General features: G+C 41.7%; 3 protein-coding genes across 5 annotated transcripts; 2 read left to right on the top strand and 1 right to left on the bottom strand.

The window, feature by feature from the left end:
* The first annotated feature begins 4,070 nt into the window (after positions 1 to 4,070).
* Positions 4,071 to 9,192, top strand: LOC126391409 (phospholipase A and acyltransferase 2-like). Of its 2 annotated transcripts, XM_050046160.1 has the most exons (4): positions 4,071 to 4,178; positions 5,053 to 5,176; positions 5,287 to 5,588; positions 9,034 to 9,192. In XM_050046160.1, exons 1-4 carry the CDS (start codon positions 4,125 to 4,127, stop codon positions 9,112 to 9,114), a joined length of 561 nt encoding a protein of 186 aa, XP_049902117.1. In that variant the 5' UTR covers positions 4,071 to 4,124; the 3' UTR covers positions 9,115 to 9,192. The 2 variants fall into 2 exon arrangements, with proteins under 2 accessions (XP_049902117.1, XP_049902115.1); XM_050046158.1 differs by having other exon boundaries at positions 5,287 to 9,192.
* A 187-nt stretch (positions 9,193 to 9,379) lies between these two features.
* alg2 (ALG2 alpha-1,3/1,6-mannosyltransferase) lies at positions 9,380 to 17,398 on the bottom strand. Of its 2 annotated transcripts, none has more exons than XM_050046157.1 (5): positions 17,245 to 17,398; positions 15,522 to 15,693; positions 15,279 to 15,416; positions 12,111 to 12,278; positions 9,380 to 10,903 (listed from the first exon to the last, which is right to left on the bottom strand). In XM_050046157.1, the coding sequence occupies exons 2-5, from the start codon at positions 15,690 to 15,692 to the stop codon at positions 10,163 to 10,165; spliced, it is 1,218 nt and encodes a 405-aa protein (XP_049902114.1). In that variant the 5' UTR covers position 15,693; positions 17,245 to 17,398; the 3' UTR covers positions 9,380 to 10,162. The 2 variants fall into 2 exon arrangements, with proteins under 2 accessions (XP_049902114.1, XP_049902113.1); XM_050046156.1 differs by having other exon boundaries at positions 17,264 to 17,283.
* Positions 17,399 to 17,678: 280 nt separating this feature from the next.
* On the top strand, positions 17,679 to 21,002 carry sec61b (SEC61 translocon subunit beta). Its single transcript, XM_050046161.1, has 4 exons — positions 17,679 to 17,837; positions 18,361 to 18,458; positions 19,513 to 19,617; positions 20,428 to 21,002. Exons 1-4 carry the CDS (start codon positions 17,835 to 17,837, stop codon positions 20,513 to 20,515), a joined length of 294 nt encoding a protein of 97 aa, XP_049902118.1. The 5' UTR covers positions 17,679 to 17,834; the 3' UTR covers positions 20,516 to 21,002.
* The last annotated feature ends 2,449 nt before the right edge of the window (positions 21,003 to 23,451 follow it).

The following is a 23,451-nucleotide window of genomic DNA, read 5'->3' as shown; positions in this document are numbered from 1 at the left end:
CATTTCAGGGCAATGAGTCCATGACCTGGTTAGTGTGCCGGAGGTTCAGATTGATGCATTAACACTAACTGTGTTTCTCTCATCATTTAGCCCATGATTAACTCCCAATCACATGGCGTGATTAAAAGTCAGAGTAAAAATATTCCATACATATTTAATATTACACTAACAAGGAAACCAGCTCCCAAACTGCCAACAAAATAGATATACACCCATAACACGCACACACTCCCACATACATCTTTCCTTTCCTCGCCTGAAAACACACACCTAAACATTTCGCAGCTATCTCCCCCACACCCCGGTGCTGGCTAGGTGGAATTAGAAAACCAACCCTGCGGTCTCATTAATTAATTAAACACCATGTGCCAGTGGCACCTGGGTACCGGTTATCGCTGCCACTCAGACACACCGTGATCTCAATAACCACCCCACCACAGGGCAGAGGGAGAGGGGAGGCGAGGGGTGGAGGGGAGGGAAGGGAAGGGACATCGATTCTTCTCTCACAACTTTGGGGCGAAGACAATTTCTTCAAAGAGCGAAGGAAACAGGAAGAGATAGAAACGAGACCTCAAGACGCCATCTTTCTGTAAGTGGGACACAGTCACACTGAATGGAGCCTGTTTGTGGGTCTTTCCCTCCCTTACAGGCTCCACGGGGCCTTTTTATCATCTTGCCTAGCGGGGCCCCTAAATCACTGCAGCTACGCCCTCCTCATCATCTACTCTTAATACCTCTGCATGTGGAAACACACACAAACACACCATCCTGCTGTCTGATTCTTGCACTGGTAGCATTTTGTATTCTTAGACTGTTCTCAAATATTTTTATGTGGTGAATTATTCGTTAGGTTCCCTTTATTTACTTAAAAAAAGATTTTGAAATACACACTCTATAAAGGGTTTCAAAAACCAAACTCTCAATAAAATCTGGCTATAAAGGGCCATCATGTAATCCATGTAAGCAATAGCAATGTGGGGTTCATCAGGTCATGAAGGGAACAGCGGGACCTTGGTGCAGTGGTTAGCATTGTCGCCTCACAGCATTGTGTCCAAATTGTTCCAAAATGTTTATTTCGTGTTTTTATTTACCATGTTTTCGGGTCTGAAGTGTACTCATGAGGATTTTTTATTTACATGAGCTCATAAAAAAGATGCCTACCTGAAAATAGACTCACAAGTCAGTCTTTAGATGCTTTGCTTAACTAAAGACTGATGTCTTTCTCCCTAATTTTGTGTTTAGATGGGTGGATACAATTTCAGAGTTTAAAAAAACTCGTTTAGATGGGTGGATACAATTTCAGAGTTTAAAAAAACTCCCTACGTTGCAGAACCAATAGTAAAACCGCAGGTTTTCAAACATATATGTGAAAGATTATGAGTCCTTCGGTGGCTCGCTGAACTCTTGTGCTCGTAATCATAGTCCGACTGCGTTAAAAGTTTTAAACAAAGTCCTTCATTTCCACAATCTTGTGGACTGAGCACACGTTTGATAAAACGGAGTTAAATCTCTCGGCATCCATTTTCAAGCTCTCTGTGTGTGTGTTTGTTTCCTTGCGGACGAGAAAAGGGGGAGCGCACATTTCCGGGAGGGCGTGTCCTTTTAAAAAATGCAAGAGGTGTTGCTTTGTTGCCGGCCGTTTCCTCCGTTGTGTTAAACACACTTTAGAAAGGAGTGTCCCCAGACTATCAGAAGGCGGAGATCTCTGATTGTCTGGTGGCGAGACTAACCTGAAAAAGGCACTTAAAGGTCTAGTGCAGGGTTGCCCAAATTTGAACCCACAGGTCAAAGTTCAACTCGGCCTGCGGGTTGTTTCTGGTGAAAATGTTTTTAAAAATAATTTTTAAATATTGTAATATAAATTGGTGTTTACAACGCTTTATTTTTGTTTACAATGTTTCTTCAGATAGTAGGATCCCTGATTATTAGCACCCACTGCTCCAATCTCATGTTCCACACTCCTGTCCAATCCAAAACACTGCGGTTAGTTTCAAGGTTCGCGGTTCAGTTGCCATTCAAACATGTTAAAAAACATGAGGGAACAAAATTCATTACCCAGATCCAGCAGCGTACAGAATACAAAACATTGTAAGATAGACCTATAATAAATGATGAGATAACATAAAACCCTATAATTAATAGAACACAGCAGCATGTTAAAGTGCGCAATAGTGCATCATCAGCCGCGTGCAGTCGCAGCAGTACAAAGTGCAGAGGACATACTTTAAGCCAGAAGGTTCAAAAGGCTCACAGCTGCATTTCAGCCTTGTTGTTCTGGCTTTGAGGCTGTGCAGCCTTCTGTCTGTGAGGCGGGTGAACAGTTCGTTCAAGAAGTCCAAGTTCATCCAGCAGCATCTTCTTAGTTTCAGTTTCACCCAGTGTTGGCAGTAGACGGGACGACAGTAAGCTCACCTCCCTGCCCTCCCATCTACTGCTGGGGTTGACACAGACCCTCAGTTGAACTACGAATAGGACAGGAATGCGCGTGGCAGCAGCTGTTCATGGACGTACTGTATAATGTGTAAAGTATGTCCAGGCCTTAAGGGAACTAGTATCATCGTACCATTTTGCAGCTTAGGTGTTTGCTTTTGGCCCGTGGCCCAACATTAAGTTTCAGTTTTGGCCCTCCAAGGGAAAAAGTCTCATTTATAAGTATTGCGTACGCACAAAACGAGGCTTGACAGAAGCGTACACCACTTCCCACGCAAAAGGTGTAAAAACAGACTTGATTGGAGAAACTGTAACCCATGCAAACAAACATTTTGGAGACAGGAAATTGGCCATGCAGATGGTATGGTGGAAACCTGGTTGTAGAAATATTGTTGAATATTTTTTGGCACACACCATTTTTGGCTTGTGTCCATACGTACATTTTTAGTGTGCGCCAAGTGTGTCGGAGAACTACGGGGGGGTCTGCCCATTGGTCCGACAGCCCATTATTCCGACAACCCATTGGTCCGACATCCCTTTGTTCCGACCATATTAAACCCATTGTTCAGAAGTCCCGTTGTTCNCCACACAACCCGGACCCCAGAGTTAATAACAGGAGGTTATGGTGTTTCATTCTCTCCTCTCTATGACACTTGTATCTCGACCAGTAGAATACTTTTGTTGCGTTTGCTGATTCTCTATGGTACACAAATACAGTATAGCCAATATAATCACATATCGGAACAACGGGATGTCGGACCAATGACATGGACCCAACTACGGTAGCCGATGCAAAAATGCAAGCACGCAAGTGGCCCTATCTAGAGCCAGTGTTTGGTTTGTCCTTTCTGGGCTACTGTAGAAACAACATGGCTGACTGTGGAAGAGGACCCGCTCAGTATATAGATATAAACTGCTTATTCTAGGGTAAAAATTTTCCTGTTATTATACACTAAAGAAAACATAGGTATGAATATTATACACCATTTCTGCCAATAGATGCCCCTAAATCCTCACAGTCGACCTTGACGAATCTCATGTTGAATCTTATTTATATGTGAAAGATTATGAGCAATTAATTAGCAACAAATGTCACAGTTAGAAATATCTGGAACTGGATTTCCTCGCTTATACAGAACCTGTATTTTGAATAAAAACAGTTTATATGTATACATATATTTTATTCTACTTGCACACATCAAAAATCTCAGCATCACTAACACAAACTATCACTGTGATATTCCAAATGCTACACCTACATTAAAGCAAGGCCACCTGCACTAATTGGATCTGTAGGGACAAATAATTTTCCGCTCTGAAAAACAAGCAGCGTCGCTGTTGGTTTCTTTGCATTTCAGCTTCTGAAATTGACTCTGAAGAAATGTCTGAATCAATGTGAGGAGTGGGAATTACAAACTCAATGCAAGTCAACCACACATTTTAAACAAACTGAAGCAAAGATCAGCATAATTTACTTTTGAATGACTGGCTCACAGTGAACCTGATGGAAATAATAGAGCACATATTAGATTAATAAGTAACATATTAAGCTGCCTATCATCTTGAATAGTTACAGTCAAGGCTATCTGCGACTAATGACGGCGTTTCAGCTGTTACACAACCTGGTTACAGCCTCCCAATAATTGGAAAATGCACTTCAGTCCAGCGTCTCTTGACTTCAGCTCACAGCAACAATGGACCTTCTGGGAAACTGGAACAGCCTTTTTTCTCAAATGACATGGCGACAGGTGAGTATTATCTAATATATACAGAAATGTTTAACTTGATGCAGCAGTGTCTGAAGTCCTGGTGAGGTTTGTGTATATTTAGGTGCTGACCAGTTTAAGAAGAGGGTATTCCAAAGTAGAAGTATTTTGGGGACAAGGAAACTGATAGCTTCAGCTTTATGTGTAATTCTCAAAAAGGATTATAAATGTACACACATCCAGCCGATGAACACGACGGGTTGTGTAAAAGACGGAGAAACACGAGAGAAAACGAGTTTGCACACCACACTATTGTCCAATGAACATATATTTAATTGCTTGGTTATTATTCAATTAAATAGATGTTCATCTCTGTTTCTTTGTCTTTCTGTGAATCTCAACATGAGTTTTTTTCTCATATTGAGTCCAGTTATTTCAAGATTTTCTTTACTGCTGCAGCTCAGTTTTGCTTCATACTGTCTCACGTTCACTGTCCCCTTTATTGTTTCAGGTTGGGCCTCAAAAACAGTCAAATTATTTTGTCTACCATCTTTCAATTTCCCAGATTTCCACCCTCAATGTAAATTTCCTCTCATTTGAACTCCATGTGTTAAAACAGGATGTATACACTCTAAAAAATGATTCATGGGGTTAGAGGATAAGCATTTATGATTTTTGAGTAGGACTGAACAAAAATAAATAAATTAGAATATCTTGAATAAAATAATTTGACCACTTAATATCACCACAACTTTCATATAAATATTAAATTGGTTCAACTTAAACCTTTTGAAGTCAAAGCAAATTACCTGTGTAATACTGACCTGAGTGAGTTTGTCAAATTATAATTAAAAATATTATTTTTTCAGAGTGTGGACTCTCAGCGCTGCTCAAACTTTGCACTTGTTTCTTTTAGGTTGATCCAAGTGTGTCCACAGCAGAGATTGGAGACATGATTGAGTTTGCACACCCGTGGTCAGGATTGTCTCTTTGGGGTGTTTATGTTGGAGACGGCCGTGTTATCCATTTTGGAGTGGGAGGTAAGAAGCTGCTGTATGCATACACACTTAAACTTTAACACTTTTTTTTAACTTTTTTTTAATTTTTTATTTTTAAACACTTTCTTTATGTGTCTCCCCATGATTGTAAGATGAGAACATGACACAGAGAGCCTGCCGCAGCTTCCTCCAGCAAATGGTTCCAAAGTCGAAAGGTGAGCGTGTTCTGAGGAAGACCAGGATCTGCACACAGCGCATTACGGAGATCAAAGTTCCTCCAGGAACTCGCATCAGGGTCAACAACAACAAGCACAACATGGTTCCGTCTCCGCAGGAAATGATGCAGAATCGCTGCGAGACTTTTCTGCACCAGGAGTTCAACTACGACCTGCTGAACTTCAACAGCGAGCACTTCGCCACATTTGTTCGATACGGCAACGCTGTCTGCAACCAGGTTGGTTCAACGGCACCTGAAAGAGAATGGGCCTCATGCAGGACAGCAACAAATCATCTTACCATTAAACTTCAATTAGTAGCCCGGGCTAATATTTGCTTAAATCACTGAAATCAACAGGCCTGTATTTGGGACAGGGCCACACCGGGCTAGTAAAAGGGACTGGGTGTTTAATTGAGGTTTTACAGTATTTTTGTTTGTATCCACTTATTTCTGGGATTCACTAATATTTAAATAGTGGTCGTTAGCACTCTTACCAAAAAAATCTCATTTTCAAAGTCCACAAATTGTTGCCCAACATAAGGAAACACAAGTTTCAAGTTTGAAGAACATAAAACAATGTATGAAAATCATAAAATCTGATTTAGTTTATGTTTTAGAGTAATTATAATGATTGGATTATTAGTTTGTGCACTAAAGAAATACTACTATACTCAGTCTATTGATCCCAATTTCTTTTAATTTCAATTACTGTGCATCTGCCGACCAGTGCTGGAAGTACATTACTCAAATTCTGTACTTAATAAGAAATTGGAGGTACTTTCTACTTCACTCCACAACACTTAAGAGGGAAATATTGTCCTTTACCTCCACTTCAATTATTTGCTAACTTTATTTCCTAGTTACTTTTCAAATTAAGATTTTTGCACACAAACCATGAAAATCTACAATCGTAGCTGAAACAATTAGTTGATCGATTGGAAAATCAATTAGCAACTATCCTGATAATCATTTAGGTTGTTTTTCATGCACAAACATTTCATGGTTCCAGCGTCTCAAATATGAGGCCTTAAAAGGATAGTGCACCCAAAAATGAAAATTCAGCCATTGTCTACTCACCCACGTGCCGAGGGAGGATCAGGTGAAGTCCTCACATCACTTGCGGAGATCCAAGGGGAGAGGGGGTAGCAACACAACTCCACCTAATGGAGGCTTAAGGCACCCCAGATTAAAACGTCCAAAAACACATAACTGAAACCACAAAATATCTCGCAGTGCACAGAGAGTCAGTTAGAGCTACAGGCTACAATGAGGCTAAAAACAGAGTTCAAATGATGTTTTTCCAAACAACTTTTTATGTCGGGGCTTCAGGACACTTGGATCACTACGGACGAGCAGTATGGAGATATTTTGTGGTTTCAATTATGTGTTTTTGGACATTTGAATCTGGGGCGCTGTCAGCCTCCATTAGGTGGAGTTGTGTTGCTACCTCCTCTCTCCTCACCTGAGCCTCCTTCGGCATATGGCTGAGTAGATAATGGCTAAATTTTCATTTTTGGGTGCACTATCCCTTTAATACTTTTCCTTTTTAATTATTTTGATTGATGAAATTGATTTAAATGTTTCAGCACTGAGTACTTTTACTTTTTATATTTGGATACATCTCCCTGATAGTACAAAAGAACATCTGTAAAGCTGGAACAACTCTGAAACTCAGAGAACATATTACCTTGACGACTCTGTAAGGGTTTAAAGCCTGTGACTCCGCACCAGTCCAGAGTTACAGCTGGGGAAGCCTCTTGGATGAGAGGTGAAACGTCTTCAAGGAACTCAAGCAAGTCCAGTTGACATAAGACGACAATGACATAGCACTTAGGATTCCCTGATTGTATTTACATACTTAATCTTAAGTCATATTTTCAACACAGGACTTTTACTAATAACAAAGTATTAAGTAAAGGATCTGAATACTTCCTTTACCATGGCATTTAGAGCTTCACAAATCTTTTGCTATTGCTGGGTTTTTGATTTTCCTGAAACTCTGGAAAATCACGTTTACTTTGTTTAACAGTGCATTGATTTCACTGCTGCAGAAGTTCTACTTGTTACAGCCTTTGTTTGGAGGCGTCTCCTCAGTTCTTGGCCACGTGCCAGAGTCCTTGCATGCGGCATAACACCTGCCCTTATATAGTGTTTAGGGATCATTACCTATGCTGATAGGTTACTTACGGTCAAGTGGGGTTCATCATTCAGCACACCTGGGTAAGAGCAGATTTGGATGGTAAGACGTTTGGAGCATCTGGAGTTGGGCCCTTATTTTTTTTGTCTTAACAGAAAATTAAGAGAAAAATAACTGTGAAACTTCAGAGTATGTTGCTGTATGAGGCCCAATGTGTGGTAAATATCGCATCTATCCTCCTGAGACCCGAACTTTTGATTGGTATTGGTATAAAAACAAGTTTCAACCATTAAATTTGATCAGGTTTATGACCTTGTCCACTTTTGGGTCGAGGTCAGCTGCAGACTGACTTGGCAGAGATGGCTGCCATCTTGTTTTCACATGGATTAGTGTATTGTGCTCTGACTAGGGCTGCCCAAACCAAACATTAGTCGACCAGAAAGGTAATTAGTCGGCAAGATTTCATTCGTCGCTTAGTCGCAGATTAAAAAATAAATAAATAAAAACAGACACAGGAAGAGGCCACGCTCAGCAGTCAGACAGGAGTCATGTTACAAACCAATCACAGCTGACAGATATCTTTCTCTTCTTCTGTAAATATCCAGTCTGATAAATATGAACAGTTGATCATGTTAGTGCAGGGCTACCCAGAGCTTTACATCTGTCCCACAGATGATAGGTCTACACACCTATAAACAGCTCCTGGAAGAAGATCAGCTCTGCACTTTCAGGTAAATAGGTTATGATACGGTGCTTGTTATGGTTGTTTAGCAACCTCAGACGCAACCTGCTGCCGCGCTCTTGAAAATTGGCACAAAAAAAACACAAGAGTAGCACAGTTTTCCAAGTGGTAAAGACACAGCATGTGTACGGCCTCTAATTTCCAGGGCTGGTACCTGGTGTTATTCCACAGGCTAGTTAATAACATGTGTGGGATCATTTTGAGAAGGTGAAGGACGAACCCAAGGTGATATGTAAACTCATTGTCATTGGTCGACTACAAACATGACGTATCATCTGAAACATGGAAGTAGCTACATGCCCATTAGCCCACAGCGTCATTAACAGGCGGCTCGCTCAGTGTGTGACGTGCACTTGGAGATAAAAAATAGGCCTATATTAATGAAGGTTCATTAGTACGGTTTTGTATTTCTCTGTAATGTAGCACAGTGTTAACAATGTTACTGATACTATTCTTTCTCACACCTTCAACTCAAACCATTGTGTTGCCCCACCCAAAATATATCATTTAATAATTAATTTAATATCGTAATCGTGCCGGCGACTTGTCGACTAATGGCCGTAAATGAGGAAAATTCTTAGTCGAGGACAGCCCTAGGTCTGCCACTAAATTGCACAAAAAAGTGTCCAGGAATGAGGACAGGCCGAAGTTACGCAGAATGAAGCATAAAGTCCAGTAATCCCAAACTGTAATGTCCTCATGAGGACACAGGGTCTCAGGAGGCTAAAGCTAATTGGTAATTTAACGTTCCTATTATTCATTTATTCATGTATTTATTCATTTATTAATTTACTCTTTTTCAGATTCCTTTCCAGAAAAAGAATGGGGATACAACTCAAACTCTGCAAATGATAATGACACAACGGATGGAAACAGAAACTTAAGATCTTCTGCGGTGCCTCTCGCGTACATCGGTCACACTGACTTTGTTAATAAGCAAAAATAAAACTTCTTTGCTGCTACATTGTCTGAGAATGTTTCATTTCACAACTCAAGGCAAAATCAAAGCTGTTCAATGAAAAAGAACAAAGATGGCACAACATTAACAACGTTTCCATGCCTCAACACTCACCCAGTAAATCCTTACCAAAGTCTATTAAAGGCCAAAAAAACTTAGCAACAAAGCAAACCCCACAAGAGTCAGGAAAGTATGTGTCCTCTTGTTTATTAAGACTTCAGGAATGTCAATAAGAGCATTTCTATACAGTAAGAGGGCTGAGGAGGCCAGCGCGCAGACACAATGACCTTCTGCTATTCTCCTCGTTGATAATGACCCAGACAAAGCCACACTGCCCATCAACCAGACCTCTATTAAAGCCAAACACTCTCTATCATCTACTAATAACCTCCACACTGCAGCAGGAGTCATGAACAGGCCAGCATCTTCTGAATGCGAGGAGGGGAACAAAGCTCTGGGCGGACAGGAAGTAGTGGAAAGCCTCCTGTTTATCGATCTGCGACTGTGCACCGGCACATGGTGGTAACTACATTCTTCTTCTTCATTCCGAAAACACACAAAGACAAAGACTACTGTCGCAAAGTAACAGAAAAAAAAAATAGACAGTGCAAAACATTTCACTCTAACAATCAATCCTTTCGGTGCGCTCATTTGCTAGGCTCTGGGTTGCAGCGTTGCTACACACACACACACACACACACATTATTACACACACACATACAAACTTGCAGGTGTGGTATTTTTCCAGAGATAGGGTATGTAAACTCGTTACTCTTTTCTTAATTGGTATAGAGATTCCGTCCTTTTTTTCCTCTCAGCAACCCCTCCAGGGGAATGCTGATTGATTGTCCTCTGAGTCCTCATAACACCCCCACTGCCTCCCTGCACACACACACTGCGGTCCCCAGTCGTCCACAGACAATCCACAGTTTGGTAGAGGGTCATTTTTCCACCTGCCTCCTCCAGCTTTCACATCACTCGCTTAGCCTGACAATGTACCCATACAGCTGGTCTGAGAAGGCCTGAAGAGAGAATTTATCTTGTACCCTCCTCCTCCCAGCTTGTCCCATGTCCCTGCGGAGCTGCGGTTCCTTCACGAGCCTCTCCATGGCCTTAGAGAAGGCGTCTGCTGTGGGCTCGCACAGGAAGCCCGTCTCCCCATCTGCCACGCTCTCCAGGGGGCCCCCGGAGTTCACCGCGATAACAGGGCAGCAGCAGTACATTGCCTCTACGGGAACTATCCCAAAATGCTCTCTGCTCGGGGTGTAGAGCACGGCTGCGCTGCCCCGCAGCAGGGCCACCTTCAATGAGTCAGAGGGGGAGCGCAGGAAAGTGACACAGTCCTCTATGTGGATCTGCGCTGCTAGCTCTTTGAGCTCAGTATAATGTTGAACATTCTCAGTAACTCGGTCATCGTAGCCCCCCGCCACCACCAGGTGAATACCTGCTCTCTGGCCGGGAGGAAGGCTGCTCCTCAGGACTGCGAGAGCCTCCAGAGCCAGCCCCAGATTCTTCTTCCTCTCGTATCGGTTGAGAGAGAGAAACAGGCAGGAGGTTCCCTCAGGGAGCAGCCCTTCCAGGCCCTGTGCTTCACTGGACTGCTGGTCAAAGGTACCCGTGTTGAGGGAAGGATAGAGGACGTCTGTCTGGACTCCTGTTAGACCACGAAAGGTCTCTCTGAAGATGCCTGCGGTGAACTGGCTGTTTACCACAATCTAAGAGGAAGTACAGAGAGATTAGTTTGTAAGGATCTCACATATGGAGCAGGCATTTTAATTTGCTATGAGTAGGATGACAGCCCGCGGTCTTTGGTTATCCTAAAGTCTAGACTAAAATCGAAATGTCATTTTCTTTTCTACCAGAGCCCTGAGCTTTTACGTCAGCTTGCCTGCAGAGATCAGGCTGTATCGCATTTTAAATAATCACTTTAAAATTAATACACCTTATATTTTGATTTATTCTATTACACAGTAGTTTCAGCATAAAGAGCCAAACTCAGTCAGGAGGTGAAACTTCACTTCTCTTAACCTGTTAAACAACATCCAGGTGAGATAAATATTTCTGAGTAAACAAACTGTTTCCAAACTTCAAACACTGAGTTTTAAAAACTTTTTTTACTGTTTTTTTTCTCCTTGAAGGAAGCCTTTAACAGGTAAATATATAGTTAATCCTATGCATGATCTATACCTATGTTGCTATAAACCCCAGAAAAATGGGGATTTGTTTATTTTCATTATATTCAGGAGTAGTGTGTAGAGTTTAGTGGCATCTAGCAGTGAGGGTTGCAGATTGTAACCAGCTGAAACCAGCCAAGTCCTGCTGAGGATTCCTTAAGTGTTCATAGTTTAAGGGGTTTGTACTGGGAGCTGAATCATCAACAGAGGTCTCTTCCTCTGTACCTGTTCCCTCTGTAGATATAAATGGCTTATTCTAAAGGTAACAAAAACTTTCAGGTGATCAAACACTAAAGAAAATACTAATATATCCCCCTCAATCCTACACACTGGACCTTTAATTCACTTAGGAAGTGAAGAGGAGGAAGAGTCTCCTTTAGACTCAGCCTGAAATCTGGCCATTCCCAAAATCTGTGAACAAATTGACACAGCATGTTCTATGAGGGTCGTTAAAACCCTCAGGTCACATCATAAGCATCTTCTGAAAATCACATACAACTACTTCAGTTTGTTTCATTAATATATAACTTTATATATGACATGTCTGGTATTTTTGTACTGTATTTATGTGTATTTTCTTTACATCATTTTCTACCACCATGCTATATAAATTAGCTTTTCCTTCCGGATAAAACAAAATTATAACAGTGACATTATAATTCTAATAATTATAACACAGTCCTGCCCTGCAATCAGACCATCACACCCAACAGAACGATGCAGCCTTCAGTCCTCAGCTGTTACGTACCATATCAGCCATGCCAGTGGTGCGTTCCTCCAGCCAGTCGATGGGAGCGCGATAAAGCTTCTTCAGGGCCGACTTCCTCTGGGTCAGCAGCTGGTCTGGGAAGTGACAGTAAAACAAAACCTTCTTCCTGCGACGGGACAGTCGCAGTACCGGGATACACACTGACACCTGGGGTGGAATGAAAGGGGTACAAAACAAAAATGTAAACCTTATACACCTTCACATTAAAGAAAGTCAGTGTTTTTCTGATGCCGCTTGTCACAGAGGGGCTGCTAACTACGGTGGCTGATGTGAAAACACAAATGGCCCTATCAAGAGCCAGTGTTTGGTTTGTCCATGCTGGGTAACTGTAGACACAACATGAGGCCCGTTTCCACCGCAGGAACTTCGGGGTAATTTTACGGGGCCGGGGCCGTTGGTGCGTGTCTCCACCGCAGGAACCACCCCCGAAGGACAGAATTCCGGAACTTTTACAGGGGCTAAACAAGTCCCTGCCTCCGAGTAGGTACTCAGAATGGCCCGAGAGACTCCTGGCTGGGGCTTGGGGATTACTTGGTGCTGATTGGATATACCCAAGGCGGGATGTGACATTTTGTAATTACTATGGTTATCATAGATTAGCTGGGCTAACCGTTAGCTGTTAGCCATTAGCGGTGTCTGTAATAACTCAGTAACTCAATTAGGGCTGCCACTAACGATTATTTTCATTGTCGACTAATCTGTCGATTATTTCTTCGATTAGTTGACTAATCATTTTATTGAAAAATGTGTTAAAATTTTGAAAAATGTCGGTCTGTCTCGCCCAAACCCCAAAATTACGTCATCTAATGTCTTGTTTCGTACTCACGCCAAAGGGTTTTAGTTCACCGTCATGGCAGAGTGTGTAAAGCTGCCAATATCTTAACGTAAGAAGCTGCAAAAAGAGTATTTTGGGGTACTTTTATAGTACTTTTCTATGAAAAATGACTCAAACCGATTAGTCGACTACTAAAATAGTCATCGATTATTTTAATAGTCGATTAGTCATTGATTAGTCGACTAATCGTGGCAGCCCTAAACTCAATCTACGGTCCGTGAAAAAAATATTTTTTCCAGTGGATACACATGTTACATATGTTACAACATGATTGAGCTAGCAAAGCAGTTTTGTGTTGCTATGTGTGGTATTTATTCAGTTTTGGGAAATCACGATGTCTAGAAAGCATCGGTGGCTGCCGCTGACAGGGACAGCTAACAGCAGCAGCAAAGCTAACATCAGCACGTCATCTGTTAAAAGCCTCCCGTTGTCGGATACGACATGAAACTACTCCAGTTAGCTCAATCATGTTGTAACTAAGACACCTGCTGGAAAAAATATTTTTTTCACGGACCATTTATTGAGTTATTGAGTTAATACAGACACCGCTAACGGCTAACAGCTAACTACGTCCCTACGCCCCTACGTCGCCCCGGTCAAAATGGTCGCGCAACGATTACGTCACATCCAGAGCCCGGTAACTTTACAGGAACCTTCCTCCTATTCCGCTCTCTCAGTGGAGACACGGCGGTTGAGAGGGCCGGGCGAGAGGATGTTCCTGTAGTAGTTCCTGCCCCCCAAATAGTACCAGGAACTTCTTCAGTGGAAACGGGCCTATGGTGTACTCCATGGACAAGGACCAGAGGCCTGTACTACGAAGCCAGTTCAACTTACCAAGGATATCTTCCGTTATCTAGCTTGACTAACCCGTCACATTGGCCGTCTGGATAACCGGTACTACAAAGCTGGTCATCAACTAGTTCAGTCAACTCTGGGTTTTCCTATCCAGCCACGAGCGCGTTCATGTGAGAGAGGCGGGGGCGTTAATTACAAGCAACATCATCAGAACCATTAATAAAGGAGGCTGCTTTATATCATATGAGATGAAACAGTACTGAAGGTGTCTGCGACTGTAAAACAGTAAAATGTTAGTGGCGTGGAATGTAAATGATACCCTGTGATCTTATAATGGAAATGTAGAAATATTGGAAATACTATCCATAAAGTCACCGTCGGCCGAGACTTTAAATACGTGTAGGTATCACTTGGATATACTGTATGTGACGTTAATATAGAGTATTTTTTGCTCTTTAGTTGCACGATGATGAAACTACTCTGAATATGTCACATAAAACACTTTAAAGTAACATCAGACTGTTTCTGCTGCTGAAGAAAAGGGTGGAAAAGTAGTTATGACTGATGAGGTCTATCTGACCCAAATGTGGCAAACACCGAAATGATTCAACTGACCTATAACAGCATGTAGACTCCTCTTTTTTACCTGAGACTCCAGACTTTCATTCATGGATACTTTTTTCTTTCAGTGATCTGACTGGTCAGAGGTCGGGTGTTGACAGGCTGTGATCACAACATAACCTGCTCCGGAGCAGGTTGGCTGTTCAGCGTAAGTTGCCACGGTAAATAGAGAACCAGCTTCGTGGAACGCAGAGTTAACCCTGAAGTTACCTTGCTAACTCCAAATCCTGCTTCGTAGCACAGGCCTCAACTCCCTATGTAGGTATAAACAGCTCATTCTAAGGTAACGAAAACACTGTTTTTATTTTCAGGTGATTATACACTACAGAAAGCATGCTGACTGCATTCCGTTTCTGTCAATACATCCCTCTAAATCCTTCGCACTGGACCTTTAAATAATAAAGAATGTATTAGTCAATATTAAGATTAGAAATGTATGACATAGGCTAACATTTGGTAATACAAACTGACTGTTTGAGTAAACAATCTAACCACAAATAAAGACAAATACTGTCTGTAAAAGCTCTATGTGACCTTTGCAAGACATGTTTTGCTTGACTGCGGTTTTATTCATTTAAGAAGTGATGTTTCTTCTGCTGTCACACTGGAAGTCATTCTGAATAATGAGTTTTCTCTGTCCTGTAATTATGTGTGAGAGAAAGGTGTCACTTGTATGTATTTGTGTGGAAGACAAAACAGTAGAAAATAAGCAAGGGAGTGTCTGCTTCATGGAATAGTAAAAGGGCGTGACACAAAAACGGAGATGGGCCAGCTGTAGACAATGGAAGCTATTCTCTGAGCATCAGAGACAGTTACAAGATACAGAAGGCTCACAGGGACTCAAGTGAGTGATGACCAAACAGATAGATAGTTAGTTCCTGTATGACATGGCTCACCTGATCACAGAAGACGACATCGTACTCCACCCCGCTGAGAAAGACCAGGTAGAGGGCCACGTAGATCATCCTCAGGTAGGCACAGAGGGCATGCAGGTAGCCAAACACGCTGGTGGGCAGCCAGTCACCCACACATACCTATTACATGAGTAACAGAAACATTGTGTGCGTGTCTTCTGAATTTTGTCTTTGTTGTGTGTATGTGAGGGACAGTATTACACAGTCAGGTGCATGTTAACGTACCACAGGCAGCTCTGGGTCAAGGGTCTCAGAGAAGCAGTGTGTTGGGTCGTGATGGGCCGTCCATATCTGCACGCTACATCCTTTAGACTTCAGAGCGACAGCAGCATCGACCACCAGTCGCTCTGCTCCACCAATACCAAGGTCTGGATGGAGGAACACCACCCGCGCCATCCTGCACACAAGAATGTATAAAGTTCAAACCGAAACTCTAATATCTTTTCCTACAAGACAACACTGGTTTGAAGACGAGGTTTAAGTTTACGACATACATCGCTGTATCATGTAGAATGACAGATGAGCACATAGAGCCTGTAGACAGTGCTAATAATCCCAAAATCAGAAGTACAAACATGTAAAGAAAGTGATTGCTTTAACCCAACACACATCACAGAGTAAATTAATTTTTAATGGCTTTCAAATAATCTAAAACTTCATAACAGCAAAAGCAAACAACTCTGTCCAACACAAGTAACCAGATATTAATGAGTCCACTCTCTCCAATGCTGGTAACATTCCTCCATTAGTCTAATAGGAGTTACTGGATGAAACCTAAGTTGAATGGGTACTGTAAGGACAGGAAAAGGGAGTGAGACTGCCCAAGGATACGGCGAAGAGATGTGACAAGTTCTAGCTTAAAAACCAACAACCGTTGATTACTGACATTATTGATTTTTGACACACCAGATGATGTAAAACAGACTAGCTACTGCATATTCAATCTACAATGGACCCGTTTGTATTTTCTAATTTTGCACCTTTGTTTAATGTTGTCGCTATTTAACCATGTTGTATTTGTGTTGTAGGTGTGTTAGCCGAATCAATCAAACTTAGTTACACTTCACTGACTCTTAAAACATAGTCACCCAACTGCCAACTAGCATTTTTGAGGTGTAGCCTAATAGCGGAATATAATACATATGAACACCAGGGAAGGCAGACTGCAATACATGCAAACATGGCTTTATCGGAATCAGCCAAAATGCTTTTTCTTAATTGCACAATGAATGAATATTACATACATTATCATGTATTGAATTTCATGTCTCCATCTGCTGGTGGACCATCACAATAAGAGTATGCCTGCATAATATGATGGTGATTCCACTACAGAAGAGACTTCATGATCACTAAAATTATGTAGGGAAAAAAGTAGATACATCAATATCGGTATCGGTTATCGGCCAAATGAGTCGTTACATATCGGCACATCGGATAACGGCAAAAAAAAAAATCAAATATCGTGCATCTGTAACTTCAGCAAGAGTTGTGGAGTTTGTGTTTTTCCGAATTTTGAGACAAGGGTTTCCATTTTATACAGCAAAAGCCCCAAATATCGGTTATCAGTCTTTCTGATAACTAATAATCTGTATCGGAATCGGCTCTGAAATAACATATTGATCGACCCCTTGACTGTAAACCATTGTGACTATCATCTTGTCCCAAAGTGCTCTGCCATTTACTTTTAGCTGGCACTGGATCTGCGGATAAGAAGTCAAGCTGAAAACAAGAACAGACATGACACTCCTAATTAAAATAACAGTTTGACTTTAAAAGTTATCCTCCTTGTTTTTAACGCTAGCTAACTACCAGAGTGATAACAGTTTGGAAGCTAGCCCATGTAGCTAGTGAAATTACGACCCGTTTTAACTTAATGTGCAGCTGTCTTTGTAGCTAAGCATATCTATATCTCCGTACCATCTTCTTATAATGCATTAATGTTTACCTTTGGATGTTTTCACTACCTTGTCCGAGTTAGTAAACCCGTGATTATGCTCGTACATACGCCCGTTGCAGCGTGTACAGCTGTCATGAAACTCTACCGTTCGGACGCCATGTTGGCTCAAATCATCTGTCGCGATCAGTCTAATGGTGCTCCGTGTTTGAGCCACAATGGCGCCTGTTTCTTAGACGTAACGGTCGCGCTTCCTGTGAGACACGTCTCCCTCTGAAACAAAGCGGACCAAATATCTGCCTTTGAATTAAAGTACAAGTAAACACATAAATTAAAGTTTTTAAAATATTATGGGTTTCGTAATTATGTTTTATTACACTGACACAAAAACAAGGCCCTAAGACAATGTTTGTTACGTGTCTTTTGTGGTGAATGTGATCAGCCGGTCAGGCTTCTGCTCGGTCTCCTGCGCTGGTCTTGTGTTTCGCAGTCGTGTCCTTTTTAGACAATCGTCAGCTTTCTGAGATCTCCTCTCAAGTTTTGACCAATTCACACACCGACTGTCTGCTGTTCATTTGACGTGGACATCAGCTTGAAGACGGGCTCAGGGTTTCAGCTCACATCGGGACAAATAAAACAAAATGGTAAGACTATCTGCTCCATCTCAAACACTTACCACTGTAGAAGCTAACGAGCTCTACTGCACTCATTTAACGGTAGACATGAGCTAACGTTTTGCTGTCTGCTAGCTAGCATGCTAGCGTTAGCTCGTCATATGTGGACGTGGCTCTTTTTTAGCTAGTCAAACAGTACCAAAACTTATATGTAAAGCTGTCACAGCATTAGATTAATGAATTATACATGTTCCTGAACATATTTGGGTGAGACTACATGTTACAGCTAGAAGCTGAAAGCAATTAACAGTGTGGATTTGTAGTCAAGGCCTTTTCCATTAGTCTGTAACATAAAAAAATAGTATAAAGATAATAATCAAAATGAAAGTTTTCAATCATTACTATCAAAGCTATTTTAATGTAATAGGTTAGTTTTAGATGTGAAAGTGTCTGGAAGTGTGTATGCATGTACAGGTGAGTGTCATTGATTAGACAGCTGTCAGAAAGAGATGAATCCTATTCATGTGTACTAACTCTTGTGTCTTTACTTCAGCCTGGACCAGCAGCAAGTGCAACCAATGTTGGGGCATCAAGCCGATCCCCAAGTAAAACAGTGGCTCCCCGAGCAGCAGGCTCCACAGTCAGACAGAGGTACACACACACAGTCCACCAAACTTTTACTTCTTCTCTTTATCCAGTAGAAAGATGTGTAAAGTCTCCATAAGTGCATAATAACTGCAGTAACATAATGAATGAAAATTCTTCCACGTAGGAATTATTTGATTGCCACAGTCGTCCCAGTCGACAGATTACAACCAATTTGAACATCTGTTTTAGTCGGACTTGTTGCAGGGCAGCTTACTCAACCACATCATCATTACATTAGGGAATATCTTTTGGTAGTTCACCCCTTCAGTAGAGCTCAGAGACAAAAGGCACCCAAAGCTATTGATTGTACATCAAGACACTTTCTATTTTTTCCATTCATTTATCACACATCTGTATGTTTGCCACCGCTGTGAAAAAGTAGCCATTGAAGACACCACATGAAACACAAGCGATAAGTTATGTGGTCGTCTCGTCCTGCACGCGTTCTCTGTAATTATTTCCCAAACACCCCCAGCTTTGACCCCCACCTGCCCGTGTCATCACACTGTAAAGAGTGATTGATGATTTTCAGATAGTCCGTCCCGTTATTTTTTGTGTGCCCCGTGTAGATTAGAGCGGCAGATAGATGTTGTGCTGTGGGCTTAATCAGTGTGTAATCAGAGGCTCGCTGTTGCCTCTCTCATTATTACCCATTACTATCGCCCGCTTCATTACCTCATTAACCTCCGTTTAATCTCATCACACGAGTGAAGCGGCCATGAATCACTCCGCTCTTTCATCAGCAGCTACGGTGTTTAGTTACAATCTGAATACAGTGTGTAATGGCATTGACTGTGATGGTATTTGATCAAAATGTTTGGTTTAAAGAAACTGCTAGATGGGTTAAAGTGGTCAGACTTTCACAAAGGTGTGTCTGTTTGTTCTGTCCTTGAGTACTTTGTAACATGATAATTACTACAGAGGAAAAAGCAGTATTTAATGAAGCATTTTAACAGTTTAAAATCAAATTAGTTGTCATGTAAAGCCTTTGATAATGGCTTATATTGAATCACTCAAACAGTGTTGATATATTCTTGACTTTGTGTGTGTTCCACAGGAAAGCAACCAGCAGCGGTACACGCAGCGGTGGCAGGACCACAGGATCGGCAGGCACCGGTGGCATGTGGCGCTTCTACACAGAAGACTCGCCAGGCCTCAAAGTGTAAGTGTAGTTTATAAAAGCAGAACACGGGAACACACACACACACACACACACACTCGCAAACAAATTTAGCCTCTGACATTTTTAACTTCCAAATACGTACTAATTCTCAGGATTTCCGACCCTTGCGATCATTAGTGTTATATATGCTCATCAGGTAGAATCGGGGGAAATGTTTAACGGCAGGAAATTGGGTAGACGTGCCTCCGTGGTAAAACAAATCATCTCTGAGCGGTGGATCTGCTTGATTTAAGTGTGTGTGTCTCTATATACACACGCAATTATGTGTGTTGGGAAAGCGCACTTTTTAGAAAACTCTCAAACTCATAAACTTCTATTCTGCAGCGCCTAATATTAGAGGAGGCGTCCTGTCTCCTGGCCATAGCTGGCTATGGTTGATCGATGGTGCTGTGGTGGTTATTGAGTGCGTCTCTTCAGCAGTCGAAGGAGGGCAGACTCGCCATACAGTGCTGTGTATCGAGTGTGTGTTTGTTCCTGCGTTAGACGCCGGCCTCAAAGCTTCATTAAAGGATGCACTCTGAAAGGTCAACTCAATTACAGCCTTCTGACAGGGAGAGGAGGGGGCCGCTGAGGAGACGGTTGGCATGGCAATGCTGCTACTTAGCGATGCGTCCCTCCACCCCACCCCCCACTCAGTCCCTCCTTCAGAGATGAGAGCCCCTCCTTGTTTCCTAAGCTCATCAATAAAATCAGCCACTCCACTAAGGTTCTCGCTCTGGTTGGGGTTAGAGCAAATGATGGGATTTTGTGTGTGTGTGTGTTTTGATCAGCATCTCTTTGTTGTGACAGCGGGCCGGTGCCGGTGCTGGTGATGAGTCTGCTCTTCATCGCTTCAGTCTTCATGCTGCACATCTGGGGGAAGTACACTCGCTCTTAAACTCCGCCTGACGACCCCTGACCCTGCGCCTCGGCTTCTTAACACATTGGACCTGGACCAAACAACAAATGAACAACAACCTTTCTCCCCTGGTTCCCTCTGCACTATCACTACAACACACAGACATGTTTTTTTTTACGCAGCCGTTTCAGTACATGATCTTTACCTGCACCGATGTTGGTGTCCAACCTGTTGCTTTTGCCCCTCCTAAGTTTTTAAGATCTGGTGGGGTGAACTGGAGGAAGCCATGCTAGCCCACCTCAGATGTAATGTCTGTGTGTGTATGTGGCCGTCTCTCCAAGCAGCAGCAGCAGCAGCAGTATGCACCCGCCACTGCTGCGTGAAGGTTCAGTGCAGTGCTCACGGACATTGTTGTTTTCAGGCCCCGGCAAACATTTCTTCTTGTAGCCTGAATTGCATTTTTTTTTGTGAACAGGATTTGTACAAATGTAATTGTAATATTGTACAATAAAAAAGTAAAAATCAATGTGTGTGTGTTGAATTTTAGCCTCACGTGTCGGGTGTGTGTGATGTAATGTGTGACTGAGGTTTAGTCATAACTCACTAAGTAATCAATATTATTTTTAAGTTCAGTCTTGAATGGCTCACAATTCTGCGTGTATGCTCATTGTGTAATTAACCTGAGTTGTCTTAATCCTATGATTCAACAAGCTTACACAGCGCACACGCACATACTTGATAGCATCTTATTTGCATGAGCAGAAAAGCCCAGACTTATCTTAATGCAGCAGCTTTAAAGGAATACTTCACCCCATAGTGACCATGTGTATATCAGTTAGTCTCTGCGCATTACGAGGAATTTGTGAAGAAAGAATTGGTGAACGAAGAATCCAAAAAAGGCAAACATTTTTCATGAATTAAATTTGTTGGGGACTACGTTTAACAACAGCAAATCTTTAAAATTTATATGCTCACGCAGTATAATACAGGTCTCATTTATCCAGTCATATGCTCAGTACTTCCCAAACAGGCATTTTTGCTAAAAAAATTACAATTTAGAACAGCAGAAACCGCATGGCCGAGAAGTGTTCCTGGGCATGCAGAGCTTACACACACACACACACACATGCTCAGGATGCAAGAGTGTACTACTTGTTGATGGAGGGGTTTTATATTGTAACATTTTGAACGATATAATCCAAGTCTCATTTATCCAGCCGTGCGCCCAGTACTTCCCAAATATGAATTTTTGCAAAATAATGTTACAATACGAAACACTTCCGCCAACAAATAGTGAGCCCTGAGGATGCCTTAGCATGCACGTGCGTATGAGCTCCACTTGAGCCGAGTTCAAACACGTGTAGCGAGGTACGCCAATCAAATTGTATTGTTTTAGCAAAAAACTATGAGTTTGAGAAGCACTGAGCAAACGACTGGATGAGTAAGATTTGAATTACACTGTTTTGATACACCATAAAACTTCAATCAGTAGCCTGCGCTATTACTTGCTTGAATCACTGAACTCAGCAGGCTCATATTAGGGACAGGCCTTTAATTCCTTTAACACAAAAATGTTGCTCAGCAAAGATTGGGAGACACAATCAAGTTGTTTATTTGAACGAGTATGAATACTTGTATAAAAATGAGGCTTCGAATAACACATCAATTATGTGTTATGTTATGACACTTGTTTCACAGCACCCAGCACACTGACACACCAGTTTATTCTGTTAGAACAATATTCATAACCTGGATTAATTATGTGAAAAACACTTTTGGTCGGTGGACCCTTATAGACTAACGTAATATAAATAACTTACCAGGTAATCGAGTAATGGACACATACACTGACTTAATGACAGCTTCAGAGAAAGGGAGTCACCATTTATTTTTCTTCATGCAGGTAAATCTGAATGACTTATGGCCTGCTCTGGTGCTCATGGTTTCAGTAAAAAATGAAATCACCAGAGCTAACAATGTGTAGCATGTTCATTTAACATTAGCTCAAGCAGGTAGTCAACAGTCCGGTTTCATACATCCGAAGAACTTCTATAAAAAAGACCTGCTTGGCAACCAGACCAGGCGTCTAATTGAGACAGGCCTTCAATTGTCAAAATGCATAGCTACAATGGGCTAGTAAAAGGGACTGGGCTTTTAATTTAAGTTTTATGGTAGATTTGCTGTTGTGACCCCGTTTACTTGAATTTAGGAAGATTGTTCACCCTTTCTGGATTCTCCGTTCACTGTGGTGGCATGACAGAAACACAGTTTTCTTCACGAATTCAGTGTAACACAGGTGAGTAACTGATAAACCAATGGTCATTTTGCAGGTGAAGTATTCCTTTAAATTGGTGTTTAACTGGATTAAAGTGTAACCATACCTCCACAGGAATTCAAAGGCATCAGCCTCCAACATGTGCCGCCTTTGGGTTTGTCTTCACCACGTCTACTGAAGCTATTTTCTGACGCTTTCTCAGTTATTACAGACAGGCAAAATCACTTTATGAAAAGTGGCGGATAGTCTTCATAGTGTCAAACATCAGGAACTTTACGTACATTCTAATTATATATTAGTTTTTTCCCTTTTCACTTGGCTGTCCATATGTATTTGGTTAAGTCGAGCAAACAATCAGCTGTTCTAAGAAAAGTATTACCTGCATATACCAAAGCATATTACTAATTGTTTAAACCACTCTCTAAAAAAACATTAAATCTAGTTTTAATTGATTTTTTGTGCCCCAAACTGGCCTGCAATTTGTGTTGACTGGCCCTCGTCTGTGGAACAGCCTTCCAGACGACATCAGATTCTATTTCAATAGACAGCTTTAAACGAAATCTAAAAACCTATCCTTTTCAGACTTGTATTTTTGTGGCTTTTATCTTATTCATTGGTATCAAACCTACCTTTGTATTATTTCTATGTGTGTGTGTGTGTGTGTGTGTGTGTGATTGAATCTTATTCTGTCTTTTATGTT

This window comes from Epinephelus moara, chromosome 6, assembly GCF_006386435.1.
Source record: "Epinephelus moara isolate mb chromosome 6, YSFRI_EMoa_1.0, whole genome shotgun sequence".
Classification (NCBI taxonomy): domain Eukaryota; kingdom Metazoa; phylum Chordata; class Actinopteri; order Perciformes; family Serranidae; genus Epinephelus; species Epinephelus moara.
The sequence above is the reverse complement of the archived record's forward strand: the minus strand, read 5'-3'. Positions and strand labels throughout refer to the sequence as shown.